The following is a 26,113-nucleotide window of genomic DNA, read 5'->3' on the forward strand; positions in this document are numbered from 1 at the left end:
GCATCTTGAATCAGTAATCTTAAAAGTTTTATACTTGAAAATTTTCTGTTGGATAATTATTAAATATTTTGCTGTCACAATAAAATTGTACCCTGTATAGATGTTGTCATGATTCCTTATTAGTGCTACTGAAAATATATATGTATAATTTCTCTTATTTGATAAAAGCACATTTATTGCTTGTTTATGAGTATGTGCAAAAATTAGGCAAACATTGGAATCCCATTGATCCACTCATATTAAAATGCACTTAAATGGGAATGTGTATGAGTACATAAACGTAATTAGTCAGTACTGGGAGCTATCAGAGATTCACTGAAGCTCAAATAAGTAGTAACCTTTCATATCTTAATTCCTCCCTAAATTGTTTACATCCTAAGAAAATGTCAAAAAAATAGCAAGTACACAGATTTAGTATTTCACCAGTGACTTCCAGAGAGCTAGAAACAGGATTTATGAAGAATTCACGTTATGATTTTCATTATTCAATAGCTAATGTTACATAGATAAATACATTCTTACTGTTGTACTATTGCTTGCTACTGACTGGATTTCTTCATTATACTCCTGAGCATCATGAACTGAAAAAACTATAGAAATGATAGCAATATCATCTGATTAACAACGGGCAGATCAGTCCTGGTACACAATGCTTTATACATGAGGCCAAAAATGACTTTGGATTAAGAATATTCTAGTAAAACTTCTGCATCCAAAAGGAGCAGGAAGAATGCACACATTTTAATAATCTTCAAAAGACCAGTTTAGCTAATATCAATATATATTTAGAGGTTGTTGTAATTTCTATTTTTTCTGTATCTGTTCAATTGTCCTGTGCAAAGCAAAAATAAACCAACTATGTGGTCAAGAGTAGTGGGCATTCACATTCAGATAATTTGTGTATTCTTATAAATGTGTTTAATTACAACTGCTTCAAAAGAATCTCAGATTTTCAAAAGTTTATTTTAAGTTTGGAGACTAGACAAGGTCATACTGGTTTTACATCCTACGTGATATAAGTATATATACAAAGAAAAAAACAACATTGGAATATTACACAGCTTGAAGGTTTGCAAAGGTTATTCGTGTCTTAGTTATTTCTGTACTTAATGACACATCAGACGCATTGAGTATTATATTTCATAATTTGTTGACTAGCAAAGATACAATCATTAGTAACCCAAGTCTTCAAAATTCACACCAAACTTTATGAAGTCATTCAGAAAGAGAAAGTCAATCCTAAAATTAAAATTGGCAACTATGATAAATACTTTCAAAAGGATGTAGATAAAATGGAGATGTTTAAAAGTTTAGTTTCATTAATTGTAAAATTAGCATGTTATAGTTACTCAGTATAGTGAAGACTAGGTGATTCTTATGTGTATTCTACTTATGGTATTTTATTGGTTTTAGTGTGAATTTAAATAGAATACATTTACTTCACTTTGATGTCATTGATATGAATGACACAAAAGCTACTTCATAATACTACTTTACAATAATTTTCAACATTTCCATAGGTTGGAACCCCTTTGCTGTCATCAATTTTGGGTGTCATGGAACAATAAATATCCCGTTGGACGTGATGTATTGTGAAGAGCACATGAAGCAGAGAGAAAATGAAAAAGCAAGAGAAACTCATTTCAATGTTTTTTCTAAAAGGTAACAAATATAATTTTAATCAACTTCCTTGGAAAATATTTTTAAAACAGGTATCAATAGAAAAAATTACAAAACATCATGTGAAGCTATAAATAATTTTGGAAAAGTAAATCATCATAAAGCATAAGTAATGATCTTAAAAATATACTCTTAAGAATGTATGTAATTTGCAAAGGAAAATGGCTAGATATTTGATGGGACAGTAAACCTTGAAAGAAATTGGCTAAAGAGTATGTGTGTGTATATTTCTGAACCTAAGTAATTATTTGTCACATGACTTTAAAATTTAGCCAGTTACAAATATTTTAAAATCCTAACTTTAAAGTTATCTAAAAAAGGCAATATGGAGGAAATAGTAATTTTGTTTTTGACAGATGTTGAAAACTGATCACCATTTCAGAGGCTTCAAATTCATAATTTCATAATAAGAACAAGAAGTAGAAAGCATATGGGCAAGGAACAAACATCTGGCCAGCCAGTCCCCTTAGACCAACTAATTTTGCTCTTATTAAAAATGCCAATACGATTGACTTTCTCTTTAAATTCTTCACTATGATTGAAGACCACTCCATATATACATCATTAAGAAATGCTGTTAACACATGGACAGACAAGACAGTAACAGTCTAGTGGCTTTTGTTATGCAGCACAAATATTAAAGGAAAAAAATAGCAGTGTTGCGTAGGATCTTAACATTTCGTACACATACCATCCTTTCTTTTCCAATACACTTAATTTAAAACTCCAATAATTCTGTCTAAGCCTTATAAAATAAATACTTGTAAAGCTTATAAATTAGATGTTGAAGACTTTTATGGAGGCAGTGTGAGCTTTAATTTGAGAGACATGTCAATGAAACCTCCAGTGTCAATAACAAATTGTTATGATAATTGCTTATTTTTTCAGGACCTTTGAAGCAAAATAAATAGAAATCAATTTTCATCTTGAAAATGGTTTACTACTTTGTCATTAGTAAACACTTTGCTTCTCACAAATAACTCCACCTGTGCCTTCCTGGGAAACTACCACCAGTTTCAAATCTCAATAAGATGTTAGTTTCACAGGAAATGTGGAGCTGAACAAAGAAATGATGAGTATGCTTGGCCAACTATGCAGCACTATATTAATATTTCTTTGCTAAATTTTTTATAAAATAAACAAATAACAAGCCTATTTTTTAAAGTAAATATAAGGATATGTAATTACCATCTAAATAAAGATTTAAATTTAAAGAGACATAATACATATATTTTTTGTTCTTTTGTGCAAACTGAGAGTATGGGATTCTTTATGAAGGAATTATTTGGAAATTAAATAGTTATGGCTTCCTTCAAAAATAAAACTGCAGATTTAATTAATGAATATTAAATACAGATCAATCTACTGATATGCAGGCATGTTCTATATATGTGAGTAAACATGACACTTCTTTTAGTCAACTAATAGGAAATTCAATTAGAAAAAAATTGAATTCTTCAGGTAATATACAATATTAAGAATATAGAATAGAACCAAAAGAAAAAGAAGTCACGTAATCTTATTAGAAATAATGAAAGTAAAATGAGAATTATAATACCAGTACTGCATGTTACATATTCTTCTTTAAAATTTTGTAATAAACATTGACAGTGTTTGGTAGGCACAGGGAAACAGGATAATGCAGAGTCATTACAGAAGAAAAAAACTTATTGCTAACATTGCAGTATTCCTTTTATCAGAATTAGGTGAGTATCGATTGCAAAAGCTCTATCAACTCTTGCTTTTATTTGATGACTTTGAGATCTTTTTACTCTTGCTATAAAAAGAAGGCTACTTCCTTTCCCTAATATATTTCTACCAATGTGAATAATTCAGGAAACAATGAGAGAAAAGTAATTCACACTTAATGTGTTGTTACTTAAGAGATTTGACCAATAAAAAAATCAGATTAAATCATTGAAAAGGCAGGCTTAGACTCCCTTAAAAACACAGTTAGTTGCCTACCATAATTTGAGCACTTTTTCATGAAAAAAAAAAACCATTCAGTTTCCTACAGATTTTGCACAGTTCATTCCATGGAGATACTTTTAGGGAAATAGGGAAGAGGGTTGTGAAATGTAGCCTCTCCTCATTCCTCCTCTGTGCAGCCCAGCAGCTCTGACCGCAATGTGATCCTCCCATACCAGGACCAAGGAAGGATTCTTATGTGTCGTGCATAGATGGGAGGGTCGATGACATTTTTTCTGTGAGTGTCATTGTCAAAATTGCCCTGGAAAACCTAGTAAAGAAGAGCAGAAAATGTCAGTCATACAGCCTTCTTTCTTTGAAATTATTTTTATGTTCCTGTTTGGAACATTTTCCCCAAACATGATATTTGATAACTATTAATTTTCTTTTCTTCAAAATATATTGCAGCTTCTTTTTAATAATAATTATTTTAAATTAAATGGTCAATTAATGTTTGAAGAGTTAAACCTTTATTGTTTAATGCAGGCATTCACAGGTCTATCATTTTCCTCTGCTTGTTTCTCTCAATTAAAAAAAATACAACAGGTATTCATTTTTTGCTTATGTCACAGGCTGACGTTAGTCATGTAGCTTGCTAAAGATGCTCTCTTCCAAGGGGTGACTCAGAGATCCAAGCTGCTTGCAAAGTACAGCTATCATCTGGAGCATGTGGCCTCCACATTCACAAGGGGCAAAGGAAGGGAGAATTAGCAGACTGTGCAGAGCGTTTAAGAGAACAAGCATGGAAGCAGCTTATATCACTTCTGTATATATCTGTTTCACCTTACCTAATTATATGACTCCAGCCTAACAGCAAAGGAGGCTGGGCACTGGAGAGAAGCGCAAGGCTATCTGGTGAGCACTAACAGCCTTTATCACAGTGCCTTTTGCCCACTTCTTCTCACATAGAGAATAAATTTAGCCCATCTCCAAATGAGACAACACAATCAGTGCTGTTTTTGAACTGTTTTTCTCTTCTTTTTCGGCTTCATCTATTAATTCCTGGATCCATACAATACTATTGGGATCAGTATGACTTATAATATCCTGACACTTTTCATTGCACATCTGTTCTTCTTTCTTCTTTAAAATGCTTTTTTTTTTTTTTTTTTTTTTTTGGAGCTTTACTATGGCCGCTTGTTCTTCCCTAAAAGACTTTCATAATAACTTGGACAAATGTCTGCTTCAGAAAACAAAACAAATTTAAAAACACTGGGACCCTGATAGGAATGGCATTAAATTATAAATTACGTTGGGGTAAACTGAGGTATTTATATTATTTAGTCTTTACCTGAAGATTTTATCCTTTTTTTCTTATAGATTCTGAACATTTCTTATTAAAGTGATTTCTAACTATTTTATATCTACAGTTTTAAAAATTTAGATTTAGTTTAGATTTTTAGATTCAGTTTAAATTTTTAGAGTAAAAATCTCTTCAAGACTTTCTGTTTTTGCTTTATGAAGCAACTTAAAAGATAATTTTCTTTCTTGTTTGACATCAAATTTCTTTCTTGTTTGGCATCAAAACATAACTATGTGGCCAAAGAGACACCTGAAAATAAAATCCTTAAAGTAGAAAACAAAAAACAACAAAACTCTGTCATCACATGACAGAATACTTAACACACATCTTTCAGCATTCTGAAATTAAAGGGAATGCTTTAAAAGCCTTCTAGACTAGATTGGTTCGGTCTTATATGGCCACAAATGTTCTCCTGGAAAGAAAAACATCATATTCTCCTCAAAAGCATTAGGCAGTATGGCACTGATTAATAGGAGCAATAGACAAGACTGAAAAGTCTCTCTGCTGCTTCTGCTGGCATATCTAAATTCATATTCATTTAGCAGGCATTTTATGCTTAGCAATGCCCTGTCTTGCACAAAGGAGTAATTCATTCTGGACTGAAATGTGCTACTACTATGTTACAATGTCTCCGTTAGCAAAAGCTGACAGGTACAGGACGTATCATAAACACTCACCAAAAATCTTGAGAGACTGTTGCTACTGCAACAGCAGAAAATAAGCTCTGGTTTGCTGACATCCTCTCTGACATATGATGTTGGATTCAAATGTTTCACTGAGATTGTGGTATTACAATTTAATATGGAATCTAAAATCCAATTTTGTAGCCCTGCTAGTGAACTTAATGTATATCTCTGGGATAACAGAGTTTAAATTCATTAACTTTCATTGCAAGATTTATAACAGCCCAAAATTTAGTTTTATACCACTTCTTGGGAAGGAAATACAGAAAGAAACAATTTTCTCTTAAGTGTCTGCTCTCCAGCACAGATTTTGATAGGAACTATCAACCCAGAAAGTATTAGTTGAATTATTAATTATATTTATTTCTTTATAATGAAGAATACATACAGAGAAACTATATCAGCTCTGAAACGGAAAACAACTATGAAATTTCTGATTTAATATGTGAAAGTCATGGATATTTGCACATTCACTTAAAAAAAGTGAAGTTTCATGAAACACGATGATTTATAAAACAATAACGTTCATAGAAAAACAGCCGAAATCTACACTAGAATCACCCAATTTACAGCCTCAAAGTACTGAAAATATATTTTTATTTTCAGAGGCCTCTCAGTAATGACACGTACGGAACACAATGCACCCACTTGCTAATTCCAGGATGGTATTTTGTACTTGTTGTGTAAACATGTGGCACATGTGCTGTTTTCTTATCTCCAGCACTAGGAAGCCCCTGCTTAAGAATGCTACCTAAATATTTCACCTTGCAAAGGAATGCAAACACAGTATTTTTAGTTAATTTCATAAAATCTCTAAGATTTCTAGAAAGTGCTTTCACAGGCACATTTTAGAGACATAAGCATCTGAACTAAAACTGAAGTCTGAAAAGACTGATGAAGAACATTAAATCTCTATATAGGAGTGAAAATACTTTACATGAGAAAGACACAGTTCAATTTAGAATTTTTTAGAAAAACTATGGACAAGTTTCAGTTCAGGGAGGAGGCTAATTAGCTGATGACAAATTTGCTAATATATTCAAACATGATAATGCTTAGAGGTCTCTCAGGCTTTTTTTTAACATATGGGGCCTTGATCAAAAAACACTCAAGGTACTTTGCAGAAGCTTCCATAATTACAATCTAAGAGAAGATAAGAGAAAGAAAAATACAACTCCCTCAATGCAGCTATCTTGATTTTTTTTTTTCCTAAGGTTAATTCTCTTGTGATGATGGTTGAAAATACAAATCAGATTCTTCGGAGGATTCAAATCTCAGCACGGAGAGAATATCAGATAAAATAAAAGAATAAAATCTTGCTTCTAGCAGCATTAATATATTTTTTGTAAGACGAGCTACCATTCTTTGTTAGGAACCACTGTCTATTCAGGCCAGTATAGACATCACCAATAGGAGGCCTCCAGGGATCATGGAACAAAGCAACATTATCTTCCACGATGTAGTCAGAGAGGTGGGGCATATTTCAGTTTCTTTTAGCAGTCATCGAATAGGACTCCAAATATCAAAGAATCCCTTGGGGATTTCTTGCACATACGATTTCTTTAGAAAATCATCTAGTTTGTAAAAGTGTGCTTCTTTTCATTTGTCCTAAACTTAACTGATTAAAAGTTTTAAAGAGATTCCCATTGTTCTAACTTTTTGGAATTTTTGTTCACATCATTCAAATAGCGAGTGGTTCTAAGCATTTTTAGATAGATTCCCTATGGCTAAACATCAGCATTTTACATCAGTATTAAACACCAGTATTTTACTAAGATTTCAAGTGACCATCACTTCATCCCTCTGGGCTTTTGTTGCCCTGTTATAGATTTCATTATTTTTCTTCTGCTATTTGGAGACTATAGTTGAACCGCATCTGGGATTTCAGATATTGTGGAAATACAAAGGTTGAGTGAGACTTTCTAAAGTTTTTTTCTATTGATTGTATTTGCTTTGTTTATGGTATCAAGCATACCATTGGCCTTACTGACTGTATCTGTACACTGACCTGCTGTTCTTAAGGGATAGAAGACAAAGGTAAAGATCCATTTTCCTAGGGCAGCATGTGTGTGTGTGTGTGTGTGTGTGTGTGTTTGTGTGTGTGTGCAGAGGTGCTGGGCTGAAAGCTCAGAATTCTTTATTTAACTTACATAATTTCAATCCTTTCTGCTTTCATCCAGAGCACTAATGGAGAAGTTAAATAAGAACAGTCTTTGGTAGCTCTGATCCTCAGAAACCCTGTTTTTATCTAATTCTACCCATATAATGAAAGAATCTGAGATTTCGAAGAGAACTCAGAGATGTGCTATCAATAACTTTTCACTCTAATATTTCTAACATGGAACTTTCAGCCTATTTCATGGCATGCCTCAATATAATAGGACAGGTATGTATTTAGACAGTTTGAAAGTCTATCTTTTTAGAAGACTAAAATGTGTATCTCTCACTTCAATCTATCGAATCTAGTGCTTAATTCTCAATGAATATAGAACAAACTTAGCTCACCAAAAGAACTTTTGACATACTTAACAATAATTGACACAAACCTCTCAAAAACTCAACTTCAGTGCTCTAGGCTAAACATTCATGGTTCCTTAAAAAGTTCCTCATGTTGCATGATTTTCAGACTTATAATCTTGATTACATTCCATTGAATAACATCTGTTTTAACTATGGTTCAATGAAAGTGTGGTATTTATTGGGACACAGAATGTAGACATACTGTGAATAACTCAAAAGATAGAGTGCACCTTTGTTGTAGATGCAATATTTCTATCAATGCAGTCTAAAATGTAGAATAATTATATTGCACTTTGGGTTATAGTTGATTGATTTATGGTCAAATACATTTTGGATATTTTCATAATTTCTCCTCAGTGAGGGTTTGCGAGTTTTTTTACTTGTATCTATTTTATAAAGCAACCATTTATATAAGTATATAATTCTGATTTTTGTGGGTGACATAAGGGACAGATGCTTATTAATTTACAGTTCAGGATCATAAAATTTATTTTTATGTACTTAGTGTCAACATTACTTGAATTTTTTTGACTGTCAAAAATTTCAGAGTTACCACTTGAATCAACGCTTTAAGTGATGTAAAGTCTTATGAAAATTTTCATGGAATTAGTATGCATGAATCACGTCAAACATTTTTCCATTTGAATAGTTTGGGAAAGAGCTTTCTTTGTTTCTAATTCTAGGGCTAGATTTTCAGTAATATTTTAGGCTAATCTAAAATTTATGTTCTACTTTGCCCTATATGCAAGCATTCCAAAAATCAATTTTTTTATTAAAAAGGAAAAAAATATTAAAATATATAGAAAATTATTTTTAAACATTTTAGTGGTATACATCTATATCATATTAAACAAATCTTATTAGAAGCTTTGCATGTATGAAAGTGATTGGCTATAAAAAGTCTGAAACCAAAGTTTAATTCTTTTAGCCAAAATAGACTGCAGCTATCATTCAGTGAATGCAGTTTTCTAGGAAAATTTACCAGCATCCTGAAACCATTTCATGATTGAATGGCTAGTATATTATTCTTGATGTTTTTCTCTGCAATCAATTCCACTAAACCAATGAAACTCTGTAACAAAATTAGCCTCAATATGAGTACATTCTTCCAGATGTAATAAGGAAACAAGAAATTCATTTCCAGGTAAATTTCAATATTCTAAGAAATGTTTCCTTGGAAAATAGTGATATTGAGAATTATATTCTAAGAGAGTTACCAAAAAAGTAGGGGTTTCTGTTGGAGCCAGTAGACTGTGTTAACACATGTCTATATTGATCATCAGTCTGCAGAATAAGCTGGGGGATTGGCCTTCACTATAGGGCAGCCCAACAACACTACAGCACAAATTGCCATCGACAGAAAGGAACAGAGAGCTGCCACAGTGTCTTCCATCCCATAGCATTCTGAGTAGAACCATTATACTCTAAAGCTGCAGATGAAATAAGGTCATAGCTAACCAAAACAATCTATCAGCAGGTGAAAGTCAAATGGAAACAAATTCAACCAAAATGTATACATAGGACCTTAAAGTAGAGCCAAAGACTATAATGATAAAAGTTACACGTCCCAATTTGTGAAAATATAATGTGAGTAATCTACAGATAAGAGATCAAATGCGAAGAGGACTTGTTTTCATATCAACCACTAACTGTGACATATTAGATAATCACTTTATTTTTCTGTATCCAAAAAGAGTTGATCATCTTGTCTTCTTTGCAAGAAACATATATCTAGAAACATCTTAATCTTGAGTTTGCTTGTGTGTACTATCTTGAAGTAAATTGCTGACCATCAAATATTTTCTCTATTGAACAGATCTTCTGCAGAGTTTAGGATGTGTCAAATCTAGTGTAAGTATAGTGTTTACAGACACATGTCATTCCAGTGATCAGTGTACAGTCTACAAAACCATGTGTAATATGAGCGTGCAGTAGATGTTAACCTTACCCAAGGAGGAGTCTGTTTTTTGCCCTCAGCTCCTTGAAGGTAATCTCTAGGCCCTTGGAATGGCTGTCTGAGAAGAGTATTTTTGTTTCCCAGGAGGCCCTGGACCACACCAGATAGCCTATGCTAACATTGTGGCTTACAGCGGGGTCTTCAGGTCAGCTTGACCACTGAAAGGGAGGGAACTAAGGTTAGCCATACAAATGGTCAACCATGTCTAAATGTCGGAGCTTCCATAAAAACTCTGAATACCAATGCTAAGGTGAGCTTCCTAGTTGGCAATACTCTGGGCTTATTGTCACATAATATTGCTGAGAGAACTTACTACTCTCCAGAAGTCTCCAAGACAACTGAAAGCTCATTCCTGGACTCTCCTGGACTCTGCCCCATATGTCTCTTCCCTTAGATGATCCGTATCCATATCCTTTCATCGTGATAAACGATAACTGTGAGTATGATAATTTTAAATGTGTTTGTGAGTTTTTCTATTGAATTATCAAACCTGAGAATGATCTTGGGGAACTGTGAATATGCAACTGATGTCAAAAGTAAGGGTGGGTTTGGGAAATCCTGAATTTGTGATGAGTAATTGGTGTTGAAGGGCTACAGGTTTCATCTAAGTTTTGTTGTCTGAAACACTGACAGTTGGAAAAGGAACCTCAGTTGTCTGAAAGGGTTGTATCTACAACTTCCCCAACATCGTGCGCCAGCCTGTGACAGACATTCAGGCTTTAAAGTTGATTGTGAACTTACTTTCTATTCTGCTTCTTTGAATTAATCCTCAAAGGACAATCCATTGAAATTTGTTTATTTTGGCCCATAAGTATACTTTCTAAACCTTCTACTGTTAGGTTCTACTCCCTCTATTTTACTTGTTCTTCTTATTTTCAATTTCTGGATGATATTTATTCTCATGGGCATAAACCTAATAAGCATATCAAACAACCGGTGTTACTTGTCCTCTTGCATATTTCAGTAACAAAAATTCAACTTCTTTATTCTCCTGTATTTCTTTAATATCATTTACATAAAAGCTTATAGGTCCTTTGAGAAATACTACTTTGTCCATCTACTTGGGATTCTTTTGAAATCCCTTAAGAAACTGCAGTCAGATTTTCTTAAAGCTATTGTGCATGGTCATATATATAATAATTCTGCACCATAATTCATATTGGATATTAATTTTTATCTATGTTCCTTTTAAAATGATGTTTTGTTCCATAAACCCTTTGAAAAATCTAGACCCTGTTTGCTTCAGAGACTTCTTTGCTTCCCAAGATTTCTCCATGAAACTACCTGAGGCTTTCAAACTGCCTATTTAACTTCAAAAGTCTAATTATAGAACATTTTTGCTTGATGGGAGAAGTGACAAACAAAACATGGGGACAGGTTCCACAGTCTTTCTTTCACAAGGGCATGATTCATTTAAACCATTAAAATGAATATATGGGTTCTCTAAAAAAATTATTTCCATTCCCATTGTTGCTCTCAAGAAATGTCTTGTGGCTCTAAAGTTTGCTTTCTATTGTAACTACGTAAAAAAGTAGACTTTTGGCTTCAAGAAATACTATATTTTACTGAACGAATCTGGCTTTGCTTCATGTTCCCAGTGTATATAAATCTCTGATTATATCCCAAGAAATTCTTTACTACACCACAAATTTGACGTTCACTTACAATTCTTGTAGCATGATTTGCACTCTACTGCTCCTTCTGTTAGATTTTTTTTTCTGAAAATGCACAAATGAAAGATTCCAATAATAATTGGCCAAAACATAGGCAAACGTGTTTTTTCTTCCCTACCCTGGCAATAAAAGTCCACATTTCTGGCCCTTCATTGCTTCTCAAATTGCCAGATTCTCTTTGGTTTCCGTGTGGTTGACATGAAAGCTGGTTTTGGAACATAATTCTTCATTGGGAAAGAGAACTATGTGATAGCTTTCTAAAATTCATTATTTCTTAGATCCTCTGGAATTTGAGAGTATTGGAAAAGAGGAAATAGCACATTTTTGATAATTTTTTTTAGAACATTTAACTTCTGGCATTTCGTAGAAGAGTTCAACTGCTCCTAAAAAGATATGGGATTAGGGCATCCTATTCTCCCCAGTAGTATCAACTTGTCTATTACTGGCAAGCTGGCATAGGTAATACTCGTGATTCCCTAGTCCACTGTGAGAGTGAAAAGTTGAGCTAGGAATTGCCAACATCCCAGTCAGCCAGATGAGAGACAAAAGGGACTGGGGGCAGAGTGGCCATCTCCATTCATTCTATGGACTGTTTTCTTGCATAACCTTGGCTTTAAGTAGCTGGAGAGCTGGTAGCTCTTTAGAAAGAGCCCCAAGAGCCTCACTAGGAAGTTCACGTTACCTTTTTTTATTAGGTCTTGACCTTGGGGAAAAGACGTAGTGAAAAATCAAAGCAAAAGAGTCCATCCTCCTTGACTGTTACCTTCCTTTCCCCAAGCTTGCTGGCATTTAGAATGTAGAGTCTAAAAGCCAGTAGGTAGGATACACCACCATATTTAACTTCTTTTATGATGAAAGTCTCCTTAAGTAATAAGAATATCTTAGGAAATATATCACATACGATGATTGCCTATAAAGATTTATGAAACATAAAATATGCCATTCTAAACTGTGGCTATATATTTAAACTATCTGCCTTCCACTACTCAGATTTTGACTGCCATAAGAAATATTCCTACAGAAGAAGTAGAATTGGGAAATCATCTGCTTTTCAAAGACATCTCCAGGAGATATTACCAGGAATAGTCGGAAAGTAAGGGCATCTACTTTTTTCTTTTTAGTAGAACATGAGAAATGTAGACATGCCTTTCCTCTTTTCTATAGAAGTACAGAGCAACTTGCCTCTCTATTGAAGCTCAAAGCTCATCTCTCAAACTCTCATCCGAAATCACAATAGGTATTTTCCATCTCATCAGAACAATTTGAGACTCTACCCCTGACTCTTCCCTTCATGGTAGATATATAAATGATGTGGCAGTAGAGAAATTGGTGTATTTGGTAATTCTTGCCACATTAGGAGACTTTTCCTCACTTCAAGTCTCATTGAAGAGTTTCACCCTATCCTTGTCAGAAATGACTTAATATCGAGCTCCATGTATGAACACAGAAGTGATTTAAGCACTCAGTCATGTGACTTCTAAGCCAGACTGGTGATGAGGAGAAAAGAGTATTAGGGAGTGAGAGAAGACAATCCTGGAGATGGATGCAGAGGTGGCAAAGTGGAATCATACAGCTGAAGCAGGGTGCCTAGGTGTGAGTGTGAGCGTGTATTGCCTAGGCACAGAAAGTAGTCATTCTCCTTTATCCTCTCTCCTGAGTATCCTCAGTAGACGATCTGGCCCAGCTACAAGACATAGAAGATCTTAACTGGAAACAAGGTTGCAAGATCAAATGTTTAGAATATATTTATACTAAAGAATGTATCATTTATCTGAATTCAAATTTAACTAGGTGTCGGTATTTTTATTTGCCAAATCTGGCAACACTATATGAAGAACATGAGGAACGCTAGACCTAAGCTGAGCAGTCACTAACTCTTCTTTGGGATAAGCTAAATTTTGAGTCTTTTTTTCTTTTCTTAATGAGTTGAGGGCATATTATTATTAAAATATACTTGATCTCAGAAGAGAAAAGTAAACTTTGCTATTACTTATGGCTATTGGGGTATTACAAAAGGAAGAAAAGAAATAAAAGTACAATTTTGTTATGTAAAAGTTATATTATTTTCACTCATATATGAGGAATGTCTTCCTTTAATTATTATTAAATATCAGACATTTCATTTATCTGTTCAAAATTGATTTTGTTTCTAACTTTATTGGAAATAAGGAAATTAGTTCTTGTGTTCAGTTTTCTGAGTTTGGTCCTCTGCTCACAGCTTCAGAAAAACTGAGAGGAATGCCTCTTCACACAGGTATAATCACTGTATCTGTCTTTTGTTAGTTATTTTTTAATCAGTTTTGTGTCTCAAATTATGCCAGAAGCTTTTTGATGATGAGAAATGTGTTGCCTCTTTGATAAGTGTCCCCAAAGGGCTTATTACAGGTGTGTTTGTCCCAAGAGTGCTCTACACATATTAACACACGTTCTCTTTGAGATTCAACCAAAGGAACTACATAAAAATCACTGCCAAATGATTAACTTTATAGGGTGTGGCAGATTCAGAAATCTTTTTATAGTTTTCCATAAACATGGGTATATGACAGGTGTCATTTGTTCTTCATATTTAAACTGTGAAAAAGTAGAAAAATACTGCCACATTAATTAAGTCATTGTGAAAGTGTTAAAGGGGAGACTTTTAATTGCTTAACATATTGTAGCTGATGGGTGATGGTGGATAGTAAAAATGGCATATGTATCATGTAGAACTAATGTCCTTGAGCATTTTTTACCATATAATGAACGATAAAAATATTAGTTGTTTGGTGATTATTTAGAAATAAAATGGGTTGAAATTTCTGCTATATTCTAGTTGATATAGTTTGGATATTTGTCCCCTCCAAATCTCATGTCAAAATGCGATCCTCAATGTTGGAGGTGTAGGATAGAGGGAGGTGCTGGGTCATGGGGGCAGATCCCTCATGTATGGCTTGGTGCCCTCCCTATTGTATTGAATGAGTTCTTGCTCTATTAGTTCACAGAAGAGCTGGTTGTTAAAAAATAACCTGGCACCTTCTCCTCTCTCTCTTGCTCCCTCTCTTGCCATGTGATGAGCTCCCTCTTTGACTTCCGCCATGAGTAAAAAAAGCTTCCTGATGCCTCACCAGAAGCCAAGCAGATTCTGTTGCCATTCTTGCACAGCCTATAGAACCACAAGCCAAATAAACCTCCTTTCTTTATAAATTACCCAGTCTTAGGTATTCCTTAATAGTAATACAAAATAGACTAACACCACTAGTCAATGGTTAATGCATACTTCAACAATCAAAATAATGACATAGTTTCTATCATACTCAGATTGATCGAGTACTTGTTTTCCTAGTAGGAAAGAAAACTATCAGATTCACCTAAAATAGCATCGTAGTTTTTTCTGTTAAAAATGCTAATTTTCTCTCAGTTAACATCTCCTGCTTTCATCAGCTTCATCACTACCTCTTAATGAATGATAACATCACTGAATCTTAAATAATTTATTAAAGTTTGATAGTCAATCATTCTACTGGAGAGCTAATCACTAATCAATATTTTTAATATGTTAGCATTTTTAATCAATGCATAGAGTCACAGTTGGGCTAACACTTGATGAGTTTTCTTAGTAGTTGTATAAGAATGCCTTAAATAAAAGCATAAGTAATTTTTTTCATTGAGAAATATTGTCATTATGCAATTAGGTCTATTAATAAATAAGTCACACATAAACATGAGGTATTCAGAATTTTAAGTGTACATGTTTTTAGTGATTTCTGATGAGTGATGGAAGATTGAGAAGATAAAAATAAGATTTTAACTTTTTTGGCATTTGAGCACTGGGAAAAGTAAGGTAGTAAAGCATGTAATAATAAACAACATTTAAATTATTTTTCATTTATGAATATTTTACTTTGATAATACTGCTATTTAACATATTCCTTATGTTTTTCACACATACTTTTTCCTTTGTTGCAGAAACATGTGCTAACTTGAAAATCTATATTGTTTCAAATTTTAAGGGAGTTTATCAAACTCCCTGAAAATGTAACTCTGAGTTTTGGAGAAAAAAGATAATTAGCAAGAAAAAACAATAAGCATATATTTATTCTTTGTTACTGTATTATCCTGACTTGTTTTCTGCTTTCTCCGTAAATTTATTGAGAACGATGTTTCATAGCATCTGTACTAGGTGGTTATCTGTCATTAAATAACAGTCATAGCAGTAGGGACATTATTCCTACTCCTTGCCCCCAACCCACCCTAATATTGGTGAATTTTATAAATTTTCTGCCTGATGTATATTTGTTTCTACCACCTAGTTGTTGTTAGACAGCATTCTGCTTTTGCTCTTTTGTTTTTTAATGATGAAGTTTAAAACACCCAAATGCCATCAAGAAAAGTAAATGCTTCATTGGCCAAAATTAACTGCATATTTTACATTGACAGAGTTTAATATCAGAAAATGTGAAATAATATACAAAGGATTTTCTTAGAAACCTCAAAATCAATCCTTAAAGAAGGACAACTAGCTTTCCATTGATGTTTCCAAATAAACTGAATGACTTCTTAAAAAATCACTGAGCTCCTTCAGACAGAATGGCTTCTGGTTGTTCCTGTGGCTAATGAGTCACTCTGGTTTGTCTTTTATTTCCAGCATGTAGCTAGTTGTTCCATTCTACAGTTGCACTTACAGTGGGCACTAGCCCTCTCTCTGCTCATCTCTATCCCATAAGCCCCATCTCCTGTTCTCCCCTTCCTTTCCTGCTCTTACACCCTTCTTTACCCTACATCCAAGAACAAACATTTTAGTTGTTCTTGGATCTAGGTAGGACACTTGGAGCTTATGTTAAACGTGGAAATGGAAGCATAATACTTTTTGTAGGAGACCCAGGGCTATTTGCTTGTGGACTTGCATCCATTTTTTTCTGTCTTGTTTTTGATCCCAGGCCTCTGCTTCACAATTGATTCTGATAAGTGGGTCCCTATTATGTTCTCTGTGTATCTTAACAACTGCTATCACACTACTCATTGATGACAATATGCTGATTTCTGAATTCAGTTTACTTAACTAGATTGTCCTTTCCCAACTCAGCAGGCAGATCTAGGCCTGCAAACCACTTTCACTTGCTAAATCAATTATTCTGTACTTAGATATTTCCTGATATATTTCATTCTTGGTCAGAGGCCTTAGCAAAATTTACAAGCATACCATTCTATTTCGGGCATACCAGCACATATCCTAGTCAGGTCTCATAATATTAAATTACAAGGAGAAAAGCAGAGAAACTTCTGAATAACAGTTGATACCAAATGGTATTTATTTAAATAACAATATCCATGATGTGCTTATTACACATTGCATGCCTGTATTAAGACATCTCATGTACCCCATAAATATACATACCTGTCTATGTAGGCACACAAGTTAAAAATATGCAAATTAAAATAAATAAATAACAATGTCCTTATTTTTAGACAATTCTGAAATAATATGATGGTCTTCTTAACTTTAGTTTCAATTAAGTCACTCAGCCACTGAATATTTCAGTAAGTAAAATAAAGTGACTACAGGAATTTCTATCATGTAGGGGCACACTTCACTTGCTATTACTGAATCCTAGTGTTTTGTATAAAGTCATATATTTTTTGGAAATTGCTTTTTGAAAAGCAGCCTCCTTTCTTTCCTTCTCTGCCTTATTTGAAAAGAGTAACAGGACTCTGAATGGATGAAACTAATGGTCTCCATGTAATATGGAGAGAAACTGTCCTTGATCCTGCTGCTCGGAAACACGCAGCTGCTCCCTCTTGAAAGACAATTCACTCCCTTTGCTTTTCCCCCTGCTATCATCTTCCTCTGTGATTGCCACTGACGATTCCATTTTATTTACTCCCTAAGGGATTCTTCAGGTTCTAAGTGTCTCACCCAGATCAAATTTCAAAAGAACAGCATGAGTATTATTGACTACTCATCTGACCTCTGCCTTACCCATGAGTTGGACTTTCAAGGTATTAAAAATTCAAATTTAATTTCAGCTCTCCAAAACTACTCACTTCAGCAGAAATGACAGGATGCTCTGTGACATCTGTAATTACTGTTGAATTTGAATATATCCTTCAATACAGACCACGGCTGTCAGCTTTATTAATGAGGACTGATGATGTTGCTGCTTCTATTTTTCACACCCATGTTGAGAAAAGGAAGGAGGTTGAAAAGGACCAGGGACTCTTTTCTTCTATTGGAGAGTGATGGACTTTTATGAAACTGACATATCTATGTGCTACTTCTTCCCTAGAGTTGTTTTATCAAATAATATACCCAGTAGGTTATATTTTGACTTTCCCAAATAAACGATTGAATCAAAGTTTTTCCACCTTTGCTGAGCTTCTCATTAGACTGGGAGACTGTGTCATATTCAGATTTTTTTCTCACGTGAAGTCTGCCAACTGAATACACAATTGAATGAATATAAACTTCACCTCCTTCTAGATGATCCCCCCATCTAATCTGCATCCTAAACTATTTATATTATTTCAATTTAAAATTTGTTTAAAGCTAGTGTTTACTTTGTGATTTTCGTAAGGGAATTGGCAAACATATTAAAATTTAATCTTATTTTTAGAAACATTGATTCACACTGACTTCCTCTGACCACTTAGAGGCCAAAGTCCTAAAGAATAATAATAAAAAATTCAATTCTCACTAGAAAAACAGAAAACTACACTTAGTTTCAAAAACTTAATTTTGTTTTTGGCATCAATTAGTCATTTTTCACACACTTGCTTATTATTTAAATTAGCTGGGGCCTCTGTAAACATTTAGATTTCCAGCTCATCTCCAGAGAGTCTGAAGCAGGGCCCAGAAATATGTGTTTTTAAACAAGCTCTCCTCATGAGTGCCATAATCAGACAATTATGGTAACTACTGAATTAGAGAGTTCACCAAGATATTGCAGTTTATTTCTTGATGAATATATGTGTGATTCATCTTTAAGGACCAAGAAAGTATTATTGGAAACAGGGGATTTTGTTTTCTGTTTTGGAAAATCCAGGTAAAGTTTCAACTTTTCAACTTATGCTTTTACAAAACCCTCGATAATTTTAGGGAGGGAGATGAAATGGAGTATTACCAGCTTCTTTATTCCTGAGAAAAGAAAGCTCCTATGGTGTGAATTCAGACTTATTTAAACACTATGATGTTATGACTAATATATTGGATGAGAAAACCCATTTTTATTTCTAATTTTTCCATATAAGTACTCTTCCTGAAGTTTATTATTGCTTTACTTTGGCTTATAACCTGAAAAATTAAATACTGAAAGTGTTTGTCAAGTTTTGCAGTTTTCCTGCTAAATGCCGTAAAAAACAGCTCCAAGTGTATAAAACAAATGTCACTTTCATAAGAGCAAAGGAACATTTGACTTTCAAATAAAAATGTACCTGAATTAATGCTGTAGAGAAATATAAAAGTTAGTTAAATGTTAGAAAATGCTGTAGACTAGTAAGGGGAAAATAAAAATGTATGGACTGTAATGACAGTGTCATCATAGGCTCAATTATAAGAGATTTAATGTGGAATTTAGCTAAAAAACAACAATAAAGTAAACTGCAATTCTTGTGAATGCTATGGGAGGGTATTCAAAAACTGACATCTCAATAAGGAGAACAGAGTATTATTTTTCTTCAATTGACTTTTGGCATGTGTGTGTACACATGTATATTTATTACATATATTTAGATACTCCTCTTTGTATGCCATATATATATATATATATATATATATATATATATATATATTGCTTTTCTGAGGCTTAGTCATTCTGATTAATAAAAACAAAGAGGCCATTGATACATTTTAGAGTTTTATACCACTTACTGTAAACCTAGAAAATTGCATTTATTTTCAGATTACTTTTCTGAAGTAATCTGTGTCTGGATCTACATTAGGCTTCCACACCCACACTCCAAAAATCTATTAAAGCAAGCAGTCAATAAAAACAAACAGCACAAAAGAAGACTTAGAAGCTTTTGTTTATACATATTTCTGTTTGAAAAGTGCATCTATAAAACATCTTGCAGACACACGTTTTGCCCTGAAACATTCAATTCATCTATTATATTTATCTGGATGAAAGCTTGTGGTTGAATTGGCACTTGTAAATATTGAAGACTTTTTTTTTCCTCTTATGGAAAGTAACCATGGAAAACAAGACAAAAATAATGTTAAGAATCAATAGGAGATGGCTTACTCAACCTCAGAAAAAATTAATTGCTAAGTAGTATTGAGCCCTTTTAAACAGAAGAGGACATCTATAAAGTATATATGAAATGATACGTAAAATATCTAGTAGAACTAGTAGAAATAAAGCAAAAGAGTTATTTTGATACCTATCAAAAACATATTTTATTGATATATATGTATATTTACATATAAAATGACTATATTTTCAAGTGTTTAAATAACTTAGGCAACATATTTTCTCATTGTTTCATAAAATTCTTTTCTATGTAAAGATGGAGAGATCTAACGCTCTGTAATTCCTTCTTCCCCATAAAAAATTTCCTTATAATAATACTAATTACTGAATTTTTATCTACAGTTTATTGGTGTCAGTTGTCTTCTTCAATAGTAAATAACAAACTTAGGCTTTTATCTTAGGCTTTTCTTCATTATGCCTAATTAGTTACAATATTAAAAGCAAACTGGTTAGATTTCTTTTTAAAACTACCAGTTCAATTGGCTGAGTTTAGCCAATTATCATATATTTATAACATAAAAATGGTTTCATTAAAAAAATTTATATTATTTGAATAATAGTGTGCTTTATGGTCTCACCGGAGAATTCCAGCTCACATTATTTTTAGTAAATAGTATGCATCAATCTACTTTCATAATTTTCCAACTTGCCTAGTAGAGTCTATTTTTTCTTAATAATATTTATTTTGGTTCGATGTTTGAGGTGATGGATATCCCAATAACGCTGATGTGATCATCACACACCGTATGCATGTATTAAAATATCATATGTGCACCTCAAATATGTACAAGTATGATACATCAATTTAAAAAAGATTTATTTTGGTCATGTCCAAATTGTATGTTACAATAATTATAGTTCCTAAATATGTGGATTAATAGCTATAATCTATTTTGCTTGTGTTCATGGAGGTAAGTTTCTGGGCCTTAACATTCATTTGAAGGTGGATTTCAAAAGTTTAAAATATATATCACAAATCCTGAAGCAATCACAAAAAGAGCAAAACGTTATGGCTGATAATTCAACAAATACGACTAAAATGGAATCACTGAAAATTTGATTAATCTAAAAGAGTGCAAAAATAGGAATAACAAACAAAAATAGATGTGACAAATAAGAACTAAATAGTAAGATGATAAATTTAAATCCAATTACATTAATACTCCCATTAAATATAAATTGTTTAAATGCTCCACTTGAAAAGCAGAGATAGACTGGACAAAAGAAGATCAAATTATATGCTGCATAGAAGGAATACTTTTCAAATATTGAGTACAAATAGGTTAAAAGTAAAAGGATGAAAAAATACTAAAAAACCATATGCTAAGGTAGCATTCATAAAAAGAAAGCTGGAGTTAATCGATATCTATTAATATCACACAAAGTAGATTTCAGAGCGAAAAATAGTACCAGGGATACAGAATTTCGTTTTCTAATGAAAAAGGGTTGATTTGATCAAAAGGACATTAAAAATCTGTTTATGTATATATCAACAGAGCTTCAAAATACATCAAGCAAACACTGATATAATGGCAAGAAGAGACAAATCTATAATGACAGTTGAAAATTTCCACATTCCTTTCTCAGTAACTGATAGTACAAGTAGACAGAAAATCAGCAAAGATATAGAAAACCTGAGTAACTCTATCAAACGACACAAAAATTTTATGTAAGTTTCAGATTGAGATAATGAAATAAAACCCATTAACAAGAAAATGTCTAGTCTACAAGAAAAATTAAATTACTCACATATTAAATCACTTTTTTACATAAATGGAGACAAAAAAGTATCTCAACAGTTTAATGGTTTAACCATAATTTTCTTTATGCTTCTTCCCTAAACTAATCTATATAAAGATTTCACTATTATAGATGTGCTGTTTACTGAACTTACACATGGATAAGTACTCATCTGTCTTAAAATTAATTTCAAGCCTGTATAATTTATGAAGTTTAAAAAAATTAATCTTATGAAACATACACTGAATCAGAATGCCTACTGTAAAAGGTAAAAGACACAAAGTGAAATAGTTATTTGCAATAAATCATGGCAAACACTTGTCTATAGCTCACAAAATAAGTTTGAAAATAATTTTACAAAATATCTAATATTTATTCAGTTTAAGATGTCATTGATTATAAATCATGCCATTATTTTATGTTCATCTACGAAAGAATAAGTGCTCTCAATTAAATTGTGATGTAAGATACACCAATTTCTAAGATGTTAACATGTGAAATGTGCATGTGTCCTGAGATGTTACATGAGTGTGTTCTGAGATGTTAACATGTGACTAGGTGTGGCTTTTCAAATCTAAAGCTAAAAACACATCTCTTCTAAAATAAATTTTGTGTGAAATAAATGTAGACTGTTGAATCACTTAAACAGTGATATGGCCCTAGCGTTTCTGGGGAGATTTAGAAATTCTCTGCCTTGAATATTTGAAGAAAAGAAAGATATTTTCAACCCCTCTGTCAGTTAATAATGCAATAACCATAAGGAAGTAAAAGGATTACATAACATAAAAATAATTATTAACTCAAATATTTAACATGTATAAAGCAGTGTTATATTCTCCCCCAAATCCTTGATCTGAGAGCTTTTGTTGATGTCTTCAGAAAGCTAGCATTCCTTGCATAGTGACTCTAAGCAGCAAATTAACTTGATTTCACTAATCCAACTGAGGCCATATTTAAACATCTGATCCCAATTAGTCATTGATAAGGCCTTGAGCACTTTCATTCTCCAGGGTCTCACAGATACTGAAACCAATAGATACTATGAAAAGATGCTCAAAATGCTAAACATTAAAAAAATAAAAATTGTATGGCATTGATTTGTACAGTGTGTGTGTATAGAGGTGTGTATATATGAAATTCAAAGTAGATTATGAATTTAAAAGAAAAATAAAACAAACCTATGAATTACAATACAATGAAGGAAATGGAGCAGAAAAGCATCTGAGTTTTTTGTTATTGAGCTGTGAAATCAAAATTGTTCTATTTCTAAAATTCCTACTTGTTACAATAATTAAGAAAATATAAGTGTTTAAAAATAATTTCATTAAACTTTGAAATATTTTTCTCCAAAGAACATTTTATCTAACATCAGGAATTTATTTTAATAATGAATATGACAGTGGCATATATTCTGGCAATAACTATTTACATGTGTCTTATGATAAACTATTCAAGATTATATCACCTTTATAAACTATTAGGTGAATCTTAGATAGTCAGATCTCAGGCAATTAATAATATGAAAAATGTTATCAGTAAAGCAATTTTTTCCTCTAGGTTGCACCATTACATACCAGACTGCAAATCCCTTTACAGAACTATTCTTTAAAGCTTTTCATTTAACATATATTTTCAGTATATGTGGATACTATTTTCAGTACAGATGTATAAGCAGTTAATTCAGTCAAACTTGGGTGTAATTTGACTTGGCTGACTTACCTTATCTTTTCTTTGCTTTTCATCCTGGTATACAGTCCAGTGTTCTCCATCATTGCTGTAAGCCAGTTTGTAGGAGCCAACAAACTGTACATGACCAAAATCTTTAGCTCCTTGTGTAATGATGCCAGTCACTTTGGTTGGAACAAGAAGATCCACCTAAAAAAAAAGAAAAATACGTGCTTTAAATGCAACAACCAAGTTGTAACTTGCAAGTCTTTTGATGTCAAGGGAATAAAACTATATATATCCTAAAACCAAAAATCTGCCTAGTTATTAGTATTTTGAAACCAATGACTGAGCCTATGATTGGCTTATAATTTTGATATTGCCACTGGGTTAATGTAGTCCAAGACTCCTTGAACAACCATTTTTACTATTTTAAAGTCAAATCATGGTGACTTCATTCCACCAATTAATTTTATATTAGGTGGATTCATCTATTTGTGCAGGTTTATTTATTTTTTTTTTTGTAACTGAGATAGAACAGATTTGGTTGGGGTGACCTTCTTGAGATTGGCCACTACCTGCCAGAACTTTACTTATAGTTCAATTTTCTGATTTTATTGGTCATTTCAATGAAAATAAAAATAGCATTGTAGCTGTGTCCACATCAGGAACAAAAATAGTATTAGATTTTCACAATGGAATCTTAGTCAATCCTGTTTCCATAAATTTTAATCAATTCAATAATATATAATTGGGTAATAGTAATCATTGTCCAGTGAAAACCCCCTTTTAGAAAACTACAATTCTAAAATGGTTGAGGAGGAAGGCAAATAGTCTTCAAAAATTAAGAAGGATTAAATATATGCATTCCTGACTTGTAGAGTCTATGCTCATAATGTGTTCTTTTCTGCAAAATACATACTTTAAAGGGCATGAGACCCATGGAAATTTAGTAAGCTTTAAAATCATCAAAATGTAATTGATATGCAAAAGATAGGAAACATTTTCATCAAAGAATACGTAATATAGAATAGTTCAATATTTTCCCTTTTTTTCTCTAATTCATTCCTGCATTTTTTTACATCTTATATAATGCTAATTTTTTAAAAATCTAGAAAACTTTGTTTTCTATGTGGACAACTTGTAAGATCTTTACCTTTTATGTTTATGTTCCTTGATCTACGGCTTCCTCTCTCTTCCTGCAATAGCCACTTACTTCCACCTATTTCCTATGACTAAGTGCCTTGCTACATCCTTGATCTTATCATCTTTAACTGTCATGATCCCATGTGTGATCTTAGTGCTTTCAACAACTAGGTCCTTTTGTTTCTATTTTAGGTCCTCTATCCTGTGAGATGTAAGGTAGCCACAAATAGATAGTCATGGGTCAGATACAGGCCATGAATGAGAAGAGAGAGCTAGAGAGAATGCATAGAATAAGACCATATTTAGTGACACAGATGCCCATCAGCAAAGGTGTGAAACAGTTTCCAATGTGTCACAGCCTGTGATATTAAATATTTTTGAATTCACATGAGCTTTCTGTTAACTTTTTGGAACATGTGTTAAAGACTTTTGGCTCAAGTTGTGTGATGGATTAGGACAAAAGACCACCTTTAATGCTCTATTTAAACATTTTCAAAAATCAAATTTTTTGCTTATTTTTCTAAACATGTATTATATTATCTAAAATGTCTTGTGTGTCCAGCAGTAATGCAGGATGGCAAAACTATGATATCCTGGGAAGGAAATGGTTGATGTCTCACATTGTGCAAATGTTTTCTTGTGTGTCCTCATTTAATCCTCCCAATAACCATGCAAGGTAGGATATTAATTCCACTTTACAGATGAAGAATTTAATATCAACAGATGTAACATAATATGGTGTGTGATCCAAAAATAAACAGTGAATAGAGGAATATCACAGATCCAAAGGTCCACCATACATAGAGATTCTTAGCATAACGGATCAGTCATTGATTTTCTCAGTGAGTGATTACTCATTGATCATTTATATTTTCACTCAATGATTTCTTTCCACTCTCTGTAACTCCTTAAGAAATTTCTAAAGCATCACCACACTCGTCAAACTTACAGCAATTTAAGTCATACAAAAACAATCCTGGATTTATAATATTAGTAAAGCCCTGTGTTTTATCATGAATTTCCCCTGTTCTTCAGCTGTCTGGGCTTTAAAATATAGATTGCTTTTGTTGTCCTAAATCCAAACCTAATTGATCGGAGACAGCGGGGCAAAGCTGCTCTTCTTCAAAGTGTTCTTAATGTTGCTGGCACTCTATACATGGAAAAAAAAAATCTTAAAGAACGGAGTCAGTGTTTTGCTATCACAGGCAGTCAACACACAGGAACTCAAACAGTGTCACCAAGAATATGATCACCTCCAGGCTGAATTTCCTCAGATCCTAAACTTCTATAAGTCCTCAGCTAAGATGATGCATTGAGGAGTTTTCTAACATCCCCTTTTCTGCGGTACTTTTTAAAGTCAGCTGGGTTTCCTGCTGGGTGGAGATGTTTTCTCCCTAAGTTGTGTGTCTTGGCACATTCCAACAGATATGTTTTTCTCCCACTCTAACTGCTCCCCTTCTGCAACAATTTTTTTTCTATCTAGAAATGTTTTTCTTTTTTGTTCCAGTTAAGCCACCTTCTCCACGTAAATAGTCAGCAATCTGTTTAAAGCT

The 26,113-nt window shown here is 33.0% G+C and overlaps 1 protein-coding gene across 2 annotated transcripts in view; it reads right to left on the reverse strand.

Annotated features, from left to right (window-relative positions):
* Window positions 1-944: 944 nt before the first annotated feature.
* Window positions 945-26,113, reverse strand: part of EDIL3 (EGF like repeats and discoidin domains 3) — a 447,895-nt gene continuing 422,726 nt past the window's right edge. For both annotated transcript variants that reach the window (XM_055233274.2, XM_055233273.2), the window contains 2 exons: window positions 23,469-23,624; window positions 945-3,919 (listed from right to left, as the gene is read on the reverse strand). In XM_055233274.2, the coding sequence (XP_055089249.1) occupies window positions 3,770-3,919; window positions 23,469-23,624 (306 nt within the window). In that variant the 3' untranslated portion in view covers window positions 945-3,769. The remainder of the gene's footprint in view (window positions 3,920-23,468; window positions 23,625-26,113) is intronic.

This window comes from Symphalangus syndactylus, chromosome 11, assembly GCF_028878055.3.
Source record: "Symphalangus syndactylus isolate Jambi chromosome 11, NHGRI_mSymSyn1-v2.1_pri, whole genome shotgun sequence".
NCBI classification, from domain to species: Eukaryota; Metazoa; Chordata; class Mammalia; order Primates; family Hylobatidae; genus Symphalangus; species Symphalangus syndactylus.